A 16,615-nucleotide genomic window follows, 5' to 3' on the forward strand; every position below is an offset into this window, starting at 1 on the left:
AAAGAAACCGTGCATTCAAAACATAGGCTCCTTTTTTTCTAAATGCATTTTCTATTTTAGCAAAATCATACATTTTATATGAAATAATTCAAAAACTTTCAGAAAGTGAAGTGTAGGCATCTGGAAAAATATTCCGAGATGGACATGAATTAACCGAACTTGAGTAAAGGTAATTCTGATGATGATTGGCGCTGAAATTTAGCTCATGGTATGGCTGTTTTATATTAGAGAGTACGTCCATATCAATGAAAATGTTTGTTAGCTGAGGCAGAAAAATCACAAAAAAAAAAATCTTTGTCAGCTGAAGTATTACTGTATTTGGTTTAGGCTGGTCCAACCCAGAGACTATTAGCACCCTGTAGAAAAAAGTAGTGTTAATATAAAAAAGACGTATATTCCAACTTTCTTCCCTATTTCAAAAATCATTTCAGCAGCAATAATACAGGCTGCACAAATGCCAGGCACCAGGTCACATAGGTATCACTGTATTTGATTTATATTCCAACTTTTTAACCTCTTTCAAAAACCATTTAAACAGCTGTAATACAGGGATGGGCAAGTATCAAATGCTAGGTCGCCATGGCGACTAAAAAATTGGCATTGGCGCCTAAAATTTTCTATACACAATTGGTAAATCTGTTTTTAAGAATCACACAATTTTTTTATTTCATAATCAACATGCCTTCTAACATGAAAAAGGGGTCATTAAGTCTCAGAAAAGTCAAAATACAATATTTAGGACAGTTTTTCAAGAAAATAAAACTGCTTGGCTCTTAAGAAATTTGTTTGGCGCCTAAATTTCTCTCCCGATTTGTCCAGCCCTGCTATATGTCGACTTAAAAATTTGTTATATTCATTAAAAATATATAATATATTTTGAAATTGTTTTGTTCACATGCAATTTCAAGCAGTTATAATGAATATTTTGATCAAATACCTGTGACCATTGAGAAAGAGTTGTCTCTGGTACAGAAGTTGTCGCAGTTGACTGTGATACTAACTGCTGTGTTTGTGTTTGTTCTTGCTCTGAAGCAGATGACAAGAAGGAAAGTTCCGGAAAGCTCTGAGCAATCTTGTTCCCAAGCTCAGTGCCCTGCTGTTGATTCAACAACTGCTGTAGTAGTGGACTTTCAATTGAAAGACCCTCAGAATTTTCTTTGGCTGTAGGAGTGGTTGGTAAAGAGGGATTGTTTTCGCTTTCGGTATTTGCAACCAGTCTTTTGATAGTCCCGTTTGAAGGTGGTTTGTCAATATTGTTACCTGCATGCTTGCCAAGACTAAGGGGAGATAATCTATTTACAAGTTCCTCCGCTGTCGCTGCAACTAAACCAGATTTTTCTACACCACTGTTCACAAAATCTAGTTTTGCAGATTTTCTATCTAATGAATTTTGTTCAGAATCAGTTTTGATTGCGAAAACTCTCTTTGTTGCATCTTCAACGAGTGAAGGTCTCTGTGATGGCAAATTAGAACTGACAGTAATCTTACCCTGATCTGATGAGACACCAAAAGTGCCAGTGATAACTTGAGCAGCATTAGCTTGGCTCCTCGAGGTATCCAAGTTTTGTGCAAGTAGTAAAGCACCAGTATTGATTGTCTGTGGTTGCCAAGGAGCCAGAACAGTCCTATCAGGTTTTGAAATTCCAGATGATGTGGCGACAACTGATTGCACAGTTGGTCGATCCGGTGGGGATTGCTGGAATGTGAGGAATTGAAGCTGAGATCCACTTGCAGGAATGATGGAGCCCACAATGGGACTTCCTCCTGCTCTACTGATGCTATCGCTGCTGATGACAGATGTATGAGCAGATAGAGTGGTGGAAGATTGCGGAGGAGGAGGTGCATATTGGATCCTGTTGCCAAGAGCAGTTTCAGCGAATGTCTGGCTCGAGTTGCTGGTGATGACACTGGCGGGAAATGAGGACTGGAGGGAACCAAAGTTCGCTAAATGTGCTAAACTTGGTATCACAGTGACTTGTTTTCCCATGGTTGGGACGGTCAGAGTAGCTGCTGCCGAAGTCTGTGCTGAAAGAGCGGAATGATGATTTTCTTTATGGCGTCTGAGAGAACGAGCATCACAATAACTTTTACCACAGCCTTCTGCATTACATTCAAACGGTTTTTTGTTCCTATGAGTAAGCATATGACCATTCCTAGGGCATACAAAAAAAAAAAAAAAAAAAAAAATCAAATCAATATTTAATAAAATACACTGACCAACAGAAATATGGAAAAATGATGCAAGGAAAAATTTATATTAAATTTTCAGAAGAAATTCATAACATTTTCAGTCTACTTGTTTTTATACCATTGGCATTGTTATATTTTTATCTATATGAAATTATTCAACTCAGCCCTCAAAAGGCATCGTGGCACCCACCACACATTTACTTGTAACCCAAGAAAAGTAAACTTCTTAATAAAATAAAGTTTCTTTGTCACAGTTGATGAATTAGCAGTTTTCGATAATAAATTTGGACATTCACACTAGCTGTCAATGTGAAAAATCGTGTATTTGTCCCATGATGTCATTAAGGTTGGCAACCACTGATATGAAAGGTTTGTTGTGTATTTCAGTGTATGAAAATGTAACTGACATTGATTAGGGCATGCGCGTCGACGCTATGCTTTTTATGTATCTGCCAAGAAGGCAATGCGCTCTCACTGTGTTTTTTCAGCTCCTGTTCAACATGTTTTAATCTGTTACTTGTTTAGTTTTATTAAATAAATTGAGTTGAATATCACAGCACATTCATTGGATCTACAAGATTCCAACTTAACAGTGGCAATGAAGGAAAAAGATAACTGAAGAAAAACGTGAGGCTTGATTCCAGTTTTTCAGGAGTTTAACGCAACTTCAGAGGCTTTTAAAGATCATGTGGAAAAGTTATTAAGGATTTATGAATTACCTGTTGAAAAAAAGGTAAGCTTCTTTCTTTCTTTCTTGTGTTGGAGCGGCTCTGTACATAAAGCTTAAGACTTTAGCATTTCTCGAACAGCCGATTGACTTGAAATTCGAGAAATCATAGTTGAAATGTTAGTGACGTATCTGCAACCAAAATCGCTGATTTCAACTGAACGACAGAAATTTTGTACTTGAATTCAGACAAAGGAGGGAGACATTTACAGAGTATTTAACTTTTATGTATTGTATTTAACTTTTTATGTATTTAACTAAAATGTATTGCAGCTGATTGTGGTTTTGAATGAGAAGCAAAATTAAGGGAAGAAATCAGACATCAAGTTATTAATGGCACACATTCCGAAGCAACCCAGAAATATTTTTTGCGAACTGATAATCTAAAGTATGAGAATATCGTAAAGAAGGCTATGGCAGATAAACAAGCTCAGTGCAGTGTTTCTCATCTGAAAAATGAAATTAACATTAGCGCGAATAGAATGAGCACTGGAGATTGGAAAAAAAAACTTCAATAAGCAAATAAATCTTTTAGTATTGTGAACAGATGTAAATGTGATGTTCTCGTAAGTGAAAATGTGAATTCCAAACATACTGATGGGTGTAAAGTGGTCTGTACAAGGCTTAATAAGCCCGGTCACATTGCTCCAAATTGTAGATTTATAAATTCTACCTGTCATTTATGTTTTAAGAAAAGCTACATGCAAGCTGCTTCTTTTCAGGCAAAGAATGCTTACGATAAAAATATTGATTTGCGATTGCAGCCGAAAACTAATGATGTGAGGCGAGAGATTTCAAATGATGGAAATGTGTCTGTTCTAGGAAAATTACAAGTGGATGAGGTGTGTTTCTTCCAGGCATTTCACGGTGATTTATATATTATTGAAGGTGATTTTGATTCAATTTTTAGTAGAGACTGACTATATAGAGTGAAGCTGGATTGGAAAAACATCTGTCAAAGTAAGTGTGGTATGCTTTTTAATACATCTGGTTCCAGATTGAAAATACAAGACTTGGTTAACAAGTATGACAATGTTTTCCCAGAACATCCAGGAAAGTTAAACTACGAGATTGAGTCAGATTTACAATTTTGAACTGTGCTTTTGCTCTAAAATCATGTGTTGAAGCTGAATTGGATAGACTCAAAAGTTTGTGAATCTTACATATAAATGGGAAAGTCTGTCTGTCTGTCTGTATGCATGTCTGTTCTTTATACAAATCTACAGTTTTAGGCCGATCGTCGCCAGATTTTGCATATATACCAAACAGGACCGGGATTGAACCGTAGGCTACTTTAAAAGTTCGTCAGAGCTGGGCAAATGCCCGAAATCGGCAAAAAACTGATGGGCAACAATGGCTTTAGGGCCTCAACAATTACTTTCGGAACGTTTACTTTGGTTATAGTGGTTTCCAACAATGCGTTTCAGACATGTATATACGCCTTTACACACACACACAATGGTTTGTCACACCTTTAATTCTGTTATTATAACAGTTTATTCCTTTATAACAGTTTGTAACTTTTCCAATCCTCCCAGTAATTGAAGAAAACCCGGAAAGAGCGCCGGGTATTTCTGCTAGCCTATATACAGGGTATCCTGTAAGTGCTAATGCGGCCTTTATCTCATCAACCGCCCATCGTAGAGGTATAGTTTCAATTTAAAAAATGCTTGAAAGGCGTTTGAATAATATTCGCTGCACAAGCTGGACGTATGACGTCGCTGACAACAACTACGACTACAAAATTAGGAATAAAAATGTTCAACGCCAACTGATGAACTCAATGCTTGTCTCAAATCATCAACATTCTGGCACGAAGTTAAAAAATTATCATTATCCACTAACATGCGAGTTCAACTGAAAAATGACTCAGCACTGCAATCATTTTCACGTCAGTTGATGAAACTTGGCAATGGAAGAATTCCCGTAGAGACCCAAGCACTGGACTCATTACATTCCCAAATGGATTTTGCCAGTTGTTAAACTCAGATCAAGAACTTGCAGACAAAGTCTTCCCAAACATTGAACAAAATCACCGAAACCATGAGTGGCTTTGTGAGAGAGCGATTCCGGCATCGAAAAATGACAGTGTGAACAAGATCAATGAAAAAATCCTAAATATTATTCTGGGAGACTCCACATCTTACAAATCAGTTGACACTGTTATAGACACAGAGCAGACAGTTCTATATTCTGCAGAATTTCTGAACTCTTTGGATATTCCGGGTGTGCCACCACACAATTTGACCCTCAAAGTCAAAGCACCTATAATGCTTTTAAGAAATTTGGAGACACAGAAACTCTGCATGAAGAAATTGCACAATTACATCATCGAAGCACTGATTCTAACTGGATGTGCCAAAGGAGAAGACGTCTTCATTCCACGTATGGGGTCATTCAAGTATTACATCAGCATTGAGGGGGGGGGGGGTTGGATTTGCTCACTTTTGATGACGGGAGGGGGGGGGGGGGGTTGAAGGTTGCTTATGTCATCAACCACCCCTTTTTGAAGATATGAAATATTCTAAATTGCTGACAAAATTTTGCTGACAGGGGGAAGGGGGCGGGGGTCAGTGTTTTCCTGACTTTTGCTGACAAGTGGTGACACAGGTGGTCAAAAATGGCTGAAAATCTGCTTATGTAATACTTGAATGGCCCTATCCCAATTATCACTGAAGAAATGCCATTCACTTTAAAGTGATTACAGTTCCCGATTCATTTAACTTTTGCCATGGCTATCAACAAAGTGCAAGGCCAGTTGTTAGCAGTGGCAGGTATCATCCTACTTGAGCCCTGTGTTTCTCAAGGACAGCTTTTTGTCGCCTGTTCGTGTGTTGGTAATCCCAAAAATTTATACATCTACACACCAGATGGGAAAACAAAAAATATTGTGTATCCACAAGCGATTGCCTCAAGTTTTTAATTAAAATATTTAAAAATAAAAGTAATTTTTTCTTACTTGATGCAGAAATGCTTTTGATTATAAAATAATTAATAAGCTATACGTACATAAATTTTTTACGGGATGGGCAACGTTGTCGGGTATCAGCTAGTAATATCTAAAACCAATCACTCTGACTGGGCTATACCTATTGCGCCAATTGTTAAGCCAAATAGTCAAATTAGAATTTGTGAGGGCTATAAAGTGTGTGTGTGTGTGTGTGTGTGTGTGTGTGTATATATATATATATATATATATATAACCCTGGATATGTATTTAAAAATTGCTGAATACCCTATTCTAAATATAGAAGATATCTTGTTGGAATTCAGAAATTGTAAATATTTTGTAAAATTTGACATGAAAGATGCAAACATACACATGAAGGTGTCTGAAAAATACTTAAAACTGTCAACTATCAGTACCACTAAAGTGTGACTGTGCAATGTGCAAGGTTGATGTATGGCATTGTACGTGCACCTGCAAATCGGCAAAAATGCAGGGAGACTGTATTTCAGAGTACTGATGGGTTGCAAGTATTTTATGATGATATTGTAATAGCTTCTAAATGTTTGAGTAGTCATGTACAACATTTAGACATATTTTCGTTGACGAGTTCTGAAAGTGGTATAAAGCTAAATAGAACAAAATGTGGATTTTTCGAGCAACAAATCGTTCATCTCGGTTTCAAAACTGATGCATCCTGTTTGGAAAAAACCGAAGCGATCAAAAATGCAGAAAGACCTGAAAATGTAACTAAAGTAAAATCAGGTCTGATCACTCGCTATGCCAGGTTTAATCGAAATATCGCAAGTTTGGTGGATCTGCTATATAATTTGCTTCATAAAAGAACTGTGTTCAAGCGGGATAAAAATTGTGATGTGGCATTCAAGGTGTTTAAAAATGAAATTATTTCTGATAGTGTTCTAATGCATTTTGATCCAAAGAAGCCTATAGTACTCGCAACTAATGCTTTGCAAAATGGAATCATTACAGTAATATAGCATATTTTCTCTGATATAAAGAAAAACCTATAGCTTTTGCATCTCAAACTTTGTTGAAAGCAGAAAAAATTATTCTCAGATTGACAGAGAGGCGTTGCCAATATTCTGAGGAGGTAAAAAGTTTTCAATATCCTGTACGGCAGACATTTTATGCTACTAACTGATCACAAACCACTGGTTACAATATTTTCACCAGAGAAGGGATGTCCGACTTTAAGAGCTACAAGGTTATTACATTACACACTATTTTCACAAGGTTATGATTATGATATTAAATGCCATAACACATTGACATAACAATGCAGACTTTTGTTCAAGGTTCCCAACTAAAAAAGTGAATGAAAATTCTGCAGGTGAAGTACGTTTTTCAAGTTAACCAGTTGGATGTTTTGCTAGTTACAAGTAAAATGATTGCTCATGAGACCTTAAAAGATCAGGATTATGGAATTCAGGATGCCTGCAGTAATGTTTACTGTAAAAATATTGATAAGGACATTGAGGGTTTGGTTAAAAAACTATAAACCATGTTTAAAACAATCTTGTGAACCAATCAAGATTCCTACTCATCCATAGGAGTTAGTTGGGTTAGGAATTACTAATTACAAATGTAAATGAATGTTTGGAGAAGCATAAAATGTTTTTAAGAGCTGAAAGTCCACAAATACACTTCTGAATTATTTTCCCCGCTTTGAGTTTTCTAATTGTCATGTAGTCCGTCTTAGCACATAAAGATGACACACACAATAGTTTTAAAAACATGCATTCAAAAATGATGGCCAGCTATTTCTCTGCACCTCAGGAAAAAGTGATTTAAACTGGTGCATTTCGACATTTTTAAGCAGGAAAAAAGAAAAAAGAGGGGGAATCTTTCAAACTGAAAAATATGTCTCAAGTTTAAGAAAGTTTTTGATTTTGTGTGTGTGTGGGGGGGGGGGGGGGTTCATGTTGATGAGAAATAATAATTGTTTCCTGTCTTCTTTCACACAGGGAGATTTTTGATCTGTTATTTTGAAGAAATTTACAGGTTTTCTTGTTGAACCATAAAGTATAGCCCACCAAGCTCTTTGCTAACATGTGCAGGATAGTGTGGTACCCCACGGGCCCCATTAAAATGACAAATGCTGCTTGCGTTGTGCCAATGATTGAAGGCTCTTTCTGTAAAGTACCTTGGGAAACACCTAAGAATGTTAGTCTGTCAATCCTATGACCATTAGTTTGGCTGAACAAGAAATGAATAACTGATGTAGTAATATAAACTTTTATACACAGCACAAATTTTTACTATCACGTTAAATGAAGGATGACAATTAAAGGCTTGAAACAAAGAGAAAAATTGATTGGCTCCTCTCAAAAATTAAACTTACAAATGATCTTGTCTTTTGAAAGCTTTTGCACACAGTGTGCAAACATATTTGCGTTCATCACTATGAGTGAGCTTATGTTTGGTGAGAGCGCTGGAATTACTGAACACTTTCCCACAGGTAGGACAGGGCTGTGTGCCTGGACGACTAGGAGAGGTTGCCTTGGCAGGTCGATTGTTTTTTACTTTTAACTTATCAATGACAACCATACTGCTGTTTTCAACCATTTTGCTTGCTTCTCCTGAAAAGAAAATGGGGGAAAATGTTATGCCAAAGATGCAATAACATAAGATTTACAACGTATTTCAAATCGCACTATCACACACATTTATGAATATCTGCATTATGTATATATGTACTGCATACATGTATTGTTATGTACATATGTATTGCCTATCTTATATGTATATTTGCATGCATAGATTTACAACATGTCTCCTTTGTTATTCAAGGTAAAGACCAGCTTCAATCAGAAATGACTTGCTGGTTCATTGGCTGGATCAGAAATGTATTAGGAAGCAAGAAATTAGAAGTTATAAAACTGAACTCCTGAGTGTGTAGTTTTTTCATACCAAAGGTGAGTAGAACTTTTCATAACTAGCAAAGACCTCAGAGGCAGGCTCCTTTCCCTTCAAAAATATTTATCATCAAAGAAGGTGCCGCAAAACAAAGTGTGGGGGGATGAGTTTAGAAAAATAACTGCAATTAACCATGTGGCATAAGCATTCAATAGAGTAAAATATAAAAGATTTAAAGCAGACCTATATCTAGCTATCCAGCAGGGATATAAAAACTGTAGTTATTGACAATGTGAAACATTTTGGAGTATATCAAATGCTTGTTTCAAAAGGATTTTATAGTAAAGTTTATATTCACTTTTTCAGTTCCTCTATAACAATGGTTCTCCAACTTTGTGCACCCGTGTCTCCTTTGTTTTAGTGAATATTTATTCAAATGTGGTTTCCAGAGGCTGATTTATGGCTTCGCCGCCTGTGGACTCTATTCGATTTCACCACACTTCTGTTTAAATTTGATGCTCTTGACCACCAATTACTAAAATTCACTGCCTGTCTGAAATTGCCACCCCAGATTTTTTTTGTCGCTTAGCTCTCTAAATAAGCATTTGGTGGTTTCACTGCCCTTAAACATAAGATTTTAGATTCTTTAAGTTCAAATGGACCCTCGCATGACATTAAGATGAAGGCCAAAGACTCCCTTTTTGGAATAATATTCAGTGTATGATGGTATAAAAATAATTAATTGTTTTCTCTCCAAACTCACTGAACTAATGAAGTCTTTTTCCAGAGGAGCCATTTTTAAACTTTTGTTTTTGAGCTCATACACCTGCGATGCTCTCATGACAGTTATAGAAATAGTCAGGTAAGGTCCAATTTCTACAGCTTGCTATGTAATTGCAAATCAACATCCTTGGCTCAGAGTGATGATCCTGATAAAATTTGACCCCTGGGAGCAGTGAGATACACTTTGAGAACCACTGTTGTACACCATAAGAAAGGTAAAAACATGAATTTGAAAAAAATCAATTCATAAATTTTTCATAGATGACAAAAAATGCTGAATTCATGCATATTTTTTGAGATGGTTATACTCACTTGATGCTGACGCTACTGCACCAACATCATTAGCATCGCTCAGACCACTGATTGGTGCATTCTCGCTCACAGTAAATGATTCTCCGGCAGCAGAAAATGATTGAGGAGACAACTGAAATTCTTGTGCAGCCTCAATATAAGCTCCTTGTGACATTTCCCCATCTAGTAAATCAGGTAAACGCATTCCAGATGCAGTTGAACTTCCTATACTAGTTCCTAAAAGCCCATCCAGTGAGCTGAAAGCACTCGAGGATGGCACATCAAAACCTCCTTCCTCCAGCACATCTCTCTCATTATAATTCACAGCACTGAGCATGGCATCACCATCTTGGGAATACTTCAGCACCTGATGGCTGCGAGAAGAAAGTATGCCACTCTGTGTATTGGGACTAGGATGGCCACTGTCTTGATAGGCAGATACAGCAATGACAGACAGTGGGGACAGGCCATCAACTCTCCCATCGAATCCAGATATCATCTTATCATTTTTGGTCTCGCTAAGTTGAAGAGTCATGTAAGGTTTAGGACTAGAGTTAGAAGGGACTGACAAGTTGGAATTGCTCAGTGAACGGCTAGACAGTATTACTCCAGAAGAAGACTCCCCCTTCTCTAGATCTTTTATGTCCAGCATCTGATGAGGCGAAAGGGGAGTAAAATTTCCATCTGAAGTGAAAAGGTACAGACTTGCTTGCCTGGAGTTGCCTGGAAAAAATGAGAAAATTGTACACTATAGTCCCTGCACATATTTTTACTGAATTTCAATATTTTGAACTTAAAAAAAAATGAATGGCTTGAAATATAAATTAATGTGAAACTAAATTTAGCATACAAACATGAAACACTTGAAATTTTGTAGCTAAAATTGTATTGTTTCAATTATATTTGTCTTCAGCTATTTGCAGAAGGCAAAAAAAAAAGACAGATGATACAGGACCGGAACTAGGGGGGGGGGCAACTGCCCTGGGTGGCAGTTTTAGGTGGGAACAAAGAAACTGTTTATTCTTGTAAATTAAAAACACAGAATGACAAGTATGTAAATTATAGGGGGGGGGGGAAAGTGTTTGCGTTTCATGAACAATTTCTGTTAATGGTCAATTTTAAGCGTAAAATCACATTGAAATCGGATGATTCTTTCTTAATCACCCTGTACACGAAAATCAAGGACCATACATCTCACTACATTTCCATCTTGCATAAGGAACAGCAAGTACATCAAAAGACAAAATAAATACAGTATTTTATATAATATTAAAAAAATCAATATCACCTAATTAAAACTAAAACAGACATTCTGAAAAGTGATTTCAGGACAGCACATTTACTAGCGGAAAACTGGGACGTATGGTCAGACTGTGTAGGAGGTCGCTGATAAATTTTTTGGTCAGGAGAGGGCCAGATCACACTTTAAAAAGTTTGGGAGCTACTGGGATAAAGTATATAATCCTCCAGCACCAAATTTCCAAATGTAGAGACAATGTAGAGATAATTCTCCACTAAATATGTCAATTTCAACCACTTTGCCTCACTTAAAATCAAATATTCCACTTCAGACTTTAACTATCAATACTCATAATATTCTTATTAAATGAAACATAATCAATTAATTGAAAATATGTTCCTAAGATCCAGATTACATTATAAAAGTTTGATAAAAAATCTTTTCCATAACTTGAAAAAAAACAACCAATAACCCTATTGGTTACATTCGCTCAAATGCACCCAATAGTAATCCCGGCCTTGAGATTTAAAAAAGAAATACATTTGAGAGTCTATAATGGCCTCCAAGTTTTCAAGATGTTTTTAATATGTAATTATTTCATTTTATTATTTTATTTTTATTCTCTGTTGAAGTAAGAGGGTGCTAACTTTTCTGATAAAAAGTAAAAATCGTAGGTATTGTGATCATTGTAATTAAATATAATTTTCTTTTCATTTTTGATGGCTGATTTATTTGAGAAGCTTCATCAATATTGATCCTTCATCAGTTTTCAATATACAAACTATACTAACGTTGTATAATGAAAATTGAATTGTTCCCTGCATAATCAGATTACCTTGCTTAATCAGCTATTGTGTGCTGGAATCGTTGATATTCAATTTCGTAGAGCTGACTGTAATATCAAAAGTTGTTCATAAAGAACACCTACAAAATGCAACCAGATGGTACTGAAGAATGTTGAGTAAAACTATCATGCAATTAGGAATATTAAAATTAGTAAAATTTATACAAAATAAATAAAAAGAGTTCCATACCACATATGTAACCGAATGGTGTAGAAGAATATTCAGATGTCAATTCTAAATCTGACGTTTTAATATCTGCTTGGGATGTTTGATTTGGTGCATCTGTAACAAAGGAGGCACCTTCATTTGCATCATTTTCATTGTCAAGTTTTGAATCCACGAGCATCTGATGTTCCAGTTGTGACTCAGAGGTAACAGAGTTGATCTCGCAATTGCTGGGATTAGAGGATGGGGAGGATACAGAGTTAGGAGCAGAAACCAATGAACTGAAATCACTAGAGGACATTCTACATCCAACTCAAGCTCAGTTGGGTTTCATCAGTAACAAATGCTGTGCAGAGCAGGAGATGGCTCTTGCAAATGACATGCTTTGCTGATAAGTCGCAAAATGCTTCTGGAAGATGAGGACAGCTACATGCATTAAATCCCTCGCTTGCACTACATGATGCCTATAAAGAAATATATGGACAAAATGTAAAAAAGACAAAAATGTAAAAAGAAATTTCTAGAACATATACTCTGTAGTACTGTTTTCTTAAACCAAAAAGACTCTATGGAAAGTACATTTGTTTTAGAATGAGTTATAAATTATTTATATCTCAATTAAATAATCGAGAGTGTCTTGTTCTGAACACAAAACGAGTATATATATATCAGGACTCCACACTCTTAAGAGGTCCTAAGTTACCTGAGCATTGTGTGTGAACACAATGTACACAATGCACTAATGTGCATATCTACTATATGCTAAATCTGAGGTTCTTAACCTATAAGTTACAACCCCATTGGGCTTCTGTTTATTAAGAATCCTGTTGATTTTGGGTCACAACTGAAAAAGGTTAAGAACCCTGCGCTAAATTTTCAGTATTAACCCTCTACCGCTCACCCATAAAAATCTATTGAAAAATTGTCTTTTTTTTTACAAAATGGATGTAAATAGGTGCTGTTAGCATATTTTTTGAAGAAAAAATGTATTTTTTGCTGTATTGATGTAACCAATACAGCAATTTAGTTGATTAGAGTGCATTCATTAATTAGCTAAAATGGTTGATTAAGGGTAAAATATACAGTTTGCCTTGATGTTAATATTATCAATAAACAGATAAAATCTTGCTTAGAAGAGATGAATAGTTGCTTCCTTGAATTTCATTTCCAATCCCTTCAATTTGGCGGAATTTTATAAATTTCTGAAGTAAAATTTCAGCAGCTCTCAAAAAATGACACTAACAAGGGATCATCTCTTTCTAGATAAAAAGGATTGTAATTATGTAGCCACATTTTGTACCAAAATGACACTAAAAGATGTACTTCCTAAAATATTTAAAAAGTTGAGAAAAGAAATAGGTATAATTTTTTTTTTGACATCTATTTGCCATATTGAAATATATACGAGACCATAGAGGGTTAATTTACAGTTACATACACAGCACATTGTGACATACTTCAATTCTCATTAGAAGTTACTCAGAATATTTATGAGCAGCATATGCAATGTAGTAAGTATCAATCTACAGCTGCCCATGCCTAAAAAAGATTTATGGGGTTACAATTCCCCCACTATTAATTTCAATTAAAAAAAGAAAAAAAATTAGGGATTGCATTTCTTACAATGGAAACCAACTTCAGAATTCTGAGGATATTTCAAAGAATATCTTATGTCTAGACACTTTCAATTGATATAAAACTGCTTGGCAGATTGAAAATTGAGGAAGGTAACACTGAACAGAATTTCTAGCATTTTTAAAGGACGAAATATGTTGGGTTCCCCACCCACAAGCAATTTGTTAAATTATATTATTGATGCTAAAAGTTTCCCATCTGTTTTTTTTTTTTTAAAAGAAAAGAAAAAACAACTTGATAATGGATTACAAATATCAATGTCAAATCTGTGGTCTTGCAAACAAAAATTCCTAAGGAAAGACGAAAAAGTAAAAATGTTTCAGAAATGCAAATTTAATTAAAAGTCCCTTCCTGGTTGTTATGGAAACAGTTTTAAAGAGTGACATTCAAAAATGTCTATTTAGGGAAAAAGTCGTGCTTTGGAAGCCTTTTTGATGTATAAAAAAAGAATCACTCCTCAATGAAAGAGGAAAATACGTCACTTTCTAAATCATTTAAAATGTTCAGTTTTTAAATAAAACTAAAAACTGGAGAACAACATTTTGCTGTTTCTTTTTTTCTTTCTTTACAGGCAGGGCTCCCACTCAAAAAATGAGAAAAAGTAGGAAAACGCAGGAATAAAAAGTAGGATGGAGAAGGGTAACCCCTTAGACAACATAACCATAGCATAATGGAAAAAAATCCCTAAAAAAAATTTTTTTTTTCCAAAAAAAAAAAAAAATTCAATTTTGAATTTTTTTTTTCATAGCACTATTTCAGTTATCCTATAAGATTGACTCAAGCCAAAGCAAAATGATAAATTACTTGGTTACAAAACCAATTTTTGGCAAAAACAGTGTACTAGCAACCACAGATAATTCTTTGCTGTCTCTCCTCATATATATTACATTCTTTTTTTGGAGTCTTCCAAAGTGCAGAGCTTGTTAACTCCCTTCGACAAGGCACAGCAAATTTTGAAGACTTATGTTTTTTAAGAATGACGCTCCTTCGAGACCACTTTCACAAGCACAGTGCAAAATGTGTAGATTACAAGATCCAATGTAAATAAGGCAAGGTGAACCTGTTTTACTGCGTTGTCCATCATTTTTAAAGGGATTTGTTCACATTTTACTGTTCAATGCCAGTGTTGACAAATGAAGCACTTCCATTTCTAGCTCTTTGCTGAGCATTGTAAATATTGTCTATGCCTCTTCATGCCTCAAAAATACAGAAGACAACTGAATGCTATTGGGTAGCACCAGAATCACCAAACCTAGAATAGGCCTATGTATCTAACTGCTTTGAAATGCAAACTGTTGTTTCACCTATTTGCACCGTAATTTTGAATGTTAGTTACTGTCCAAGACCACGAAGTAATAAATACAAAATTATTTTTTCCATCCAGACAGAAGTTTTTAATGACTACTATACTTGTTGAACACTCAAACTAAGCAAAATGAAACATTAATCAACCAAATGGTCAAAATACACCCCCCACCCCAAATAACCTTAAAAATGATAAATTTCTGCTTTGGCAGAATCGTTAATTGCATTCTTCAGCATTTGTAATATTTGGCAATATATCAATGATTTGCTGCTCCATTAAAATCAATTACACAAATTTTGTCAATAGGATTCGCGGTAAAAAAGTAGGACAAAAACTAGAAAGTATGACAAAAGTAGGACATTTTACCAAAAAGTAGGACGAGTGGGAGCCCTGCTATAGGTAATAAGATACATGACAATAATTTGATATGCATAAATTGATGAGTAATATACATTGATATAGAGGATTTCAAAATAACAGCATTATAAAACAAAAATTATCATCAAACATATTACTGCAACCAGAATTTTTCTTTTCAAAAGTGGGACAAAACTGGTAAAAAGGTACGCATAATCATCACATGACAGGCTTCAAAGCAGAATGCTTTGCATTGTTCTGCAATGAACCCTCAGCTGACTGGAAATGTTCAGAGATAAAAATTTGCATAATAGTGTTTACTACCCTTTTTCGTAAAATTCTTAATGACTGTTCTGCACTGATTGTACTACAATGCACATCACAATTTTCAACATATTCTGCTTTGGAGATGACAGGCAGCAGCATCTGTAACACAAATTTCCTTGCATTTTGGGATGGACGAGGCTGCCCTCTTCTCACTACACCCTTGTACTATGGTTACCAGGACTTTGCAAATCGAAAAAAAATGTAGGAATTAGAAAAATATCATGGGGGTGCCAAACATTTTTCCATACAAAACCGGTACAAAATAGTGTACCCATTGATTTTTCCTGGACTTAGGGACCCTTTTCCATGCTAAAAAAAAAGACACGCTAATATGGTTTCTAATAATTTTTTGTTGTCCTCAGACTTGAACAATGTCTACTTTTTAATTGCCATGGTGACCATGGATTTGTCAAGCCATGATTATTACCACTAAAATCCAAAATATAAGAGAATTTCTAACTGACCTTTGGGCTCATATAGCTCAGCCACTTCATGAACAATGCAGGAAACATAAAAATGGTGCAAAACCGGGTTTGACACATCCCAGCCACCAAGTCACAACAGCATGGCTTGACAAATACCAGGTGGCCTACAAAATTTGTACTGGTGTCTACAATCTTTTTCCTCATGATTACTAAATTGAACTAAGAGGACAAAGCAATTTTCTTTTTTTTTAAATTTATGCCAGTGTATCTACCAAAATGTGTGTGTGTGTGTGTGGGGGGGGGGGGGGAGTCACCGAAAAACCAAGGAAAAAAAGCTATTCTGGACTGGTTTTCATGAAAGTAAACATGCTTTGCTCCTAAGAATTTGGCTGACGATTAATTTTTTTTATGATTGGTCCAGCCCTGCACTATGGTGACTGAAAACTTGGAATTGGTGTCTGGTGCAATACTGCTATATGTCTGAGCCCAAAAGCAGAATG

At 35.6% G+C, this 16,615-nt stretch overlaps 1 protein-coding gene across 1 annotated transcript in view; it reads right to left on the reverse strand.

Moving 5' to 3' along the window:
• The window catches only part of LOC149064434 (uncharacterized), a 46,186-nt gene that overhangs the window by 23,829 nt on the left and 5,742 nt on the right, over positions 1-16,615 (reverse strand). The window contains exons 2-5 of the mRNA XM_089255190.1: positions 12,090-12,529; positions 9,837-10,538; positions 8,227-8,464; positions 938-2,153 (exon numbers count right to left, since the gene is read on the reverse strand). Coding sequence (XP_089111316.1) covers positions 938-2,153; positions 8,227-8,464; positions 9,837-10,538; positions 12,090-12,366 — 2,433 coding nt within the window. The 5' untranslated portion in view covers positions 12,367-12,529. The remainder of the gene's footprint in view (positions 1-937; positions 2,154-8,226; positions 8,465-9,836; positions 10,539-12,089; positions 12,530-16,615) is intronic.

The sequence above is a fragment of the Pholcus phalangioides genome, unplaced genomic scaffold, assembly GCF_987345545.1.
Source record: "Pholcus phalangioides strain wild (caught in Gottingen) unplaced genomic scaffold, Ppha-v1.0 ptg000042l_1, whole genome shotgun sequence".
NCBI classification, from domain to species: Eukaryota; Metazoa; Arthropoda; class Arachnida; order Araneae; family Pholcidae; genus Pholcus; species Pholcus phalangioides.